We start from the raw sequence: 1,277 nt of genomic DNA, 5'->3' as shown, positions 1-1,277 counted from the left end.
TACAGGTTGGCAATCTTCACTCATTCACCCATCTCCCTGCTGTGTACTTATGTCTTTGCGTCTATTATGGCGCAGGACAGAGCACTTTACAGTTCAATATGCCAGAGCATTCATCCCTTCCTGCCTGGGTGTTATTGGCATGTGGCAAAGCACACATTACCTCGGACATGCACCTGGACCTGCTACCAACACACATGTGCTTCAGGCATATGGAACAACAAACTAGGTGGATAGAGCACATCCAATAATCAAGGCAATGCTGAGAAGCCAGCGGCCCACCGTACAATGCTACAAAACATGCATGTTTTTGTGCACCAGTCGAGGATAAACTCGAGTCTAGTCTGCGGCAAAGGACCCATATATGCAACCACGACACCACTGGTGCTCCCTCAGACAAACCTATTACGGGCACCAGAGAGGCATACCCATATACCTAGGTATATAGAACACGTGATTCTGTGCACATTGTATGTCTGCATGTGTGTAACTCTTGATATAGTTGTGTGCAGTGGTGTTCACTCGAGCAGTTTCCGTGTCTTACAGAGCACCAGTGGTATAGTAGTAGCATAGGTCCTTGCCACGGACCAGACCCGAGTTCGATTCTCGGCTGGTGCAGCAGTGACTCGCATGTTTTGAAGCATTCTACGGTGAACCACAGGCATCTCACTGCCTTCATTAGTGCATGCACGCCCCCATGCATGTGCACGATCCTCCATACCTACTTCGAATTTGTTGTCCCACATGCCCGAAGCGCGTGTGTGCTGGTTGCAGGTCCAAGTGTATGTCCTGGGTATTAGGTGCATTGTTGCATGCCAATAACACCCAGGCAGGAAGGAATGAATGCTATGGTGTAGTGAACTTTAAAGTGCTCTGTCCTGTGCAAATAGATGCAAAGGCACACGCACACAGCAGGGAGACAAGCAAACAAGTGAGGGACTGCAAATAAAGTGCAATACAGCATATGTGTATGCATGTATATGTGTACATATGTCATCCATCGTCATGCGTGTACACGGCTGGCCACAAACAGGATTACATATGCCAGGTTTTCTTATTAGTGCACTCTGTGAGTGCAGTAGTGCAAGTACAGCTCTCCATCCATCATAACCGACCTTAGCTTGCATTCAAAGGTGCTAGCACCAAATCCATAGCTCCATGATTAAGAGATTTGTAGGGAGCACCATACACTCGTTGGATTAGAATACATGTATCCAGCAGACACACACACACACACACACATAAACACATAAACACATGTGTCTAGGTGCATGTACATG

General features: G+C 47.3%; 1 protein-coding gene across 1 annotated transcript in view; it reads left to right on the top strand.

Moving 5' to 3' along the window:
- VOLCADRAFT_100616 (uncharacterized protein) overlaps nt 1-819 on the top strand; it is a gene marked incomplete at both ends in the record, with an annotated part of 6,480 nt that extends 5,661 nt beyond the window's left edge. The window contains one exon of the mRNA XM_002959177.1: nt 772-819. Within this exon, the coding sequence (XP_002959223.1) occupies nt 772-819 (48 nt within the window). The remainder of the gene's footprint in view (nt 1-771) is intronic.
- Between the last annotated feature and the right edge of the window lie 458 nt (nt 820-1,277).

Source organism: Volvox carteri (assembly GCF_000143455.1).
Source record: "Volvox carteri f. nagariensis unplaced genomic scaffold VOLCAscaffold_131, whole genome shotgun sequence".
Classification (NCBI taxonomy): domain Eukaryota; kingdom Viridiplantae; phylum Chlorophyta; class Chlorophyceae; order Chlamydomonadales; family Volvocaceae; genus Volvox; species Volvox carteri.
Note: the sequence above shows the minus strand (reverse complement) of the source record. Positions and strands in the feature narration are given on the sequence as shown.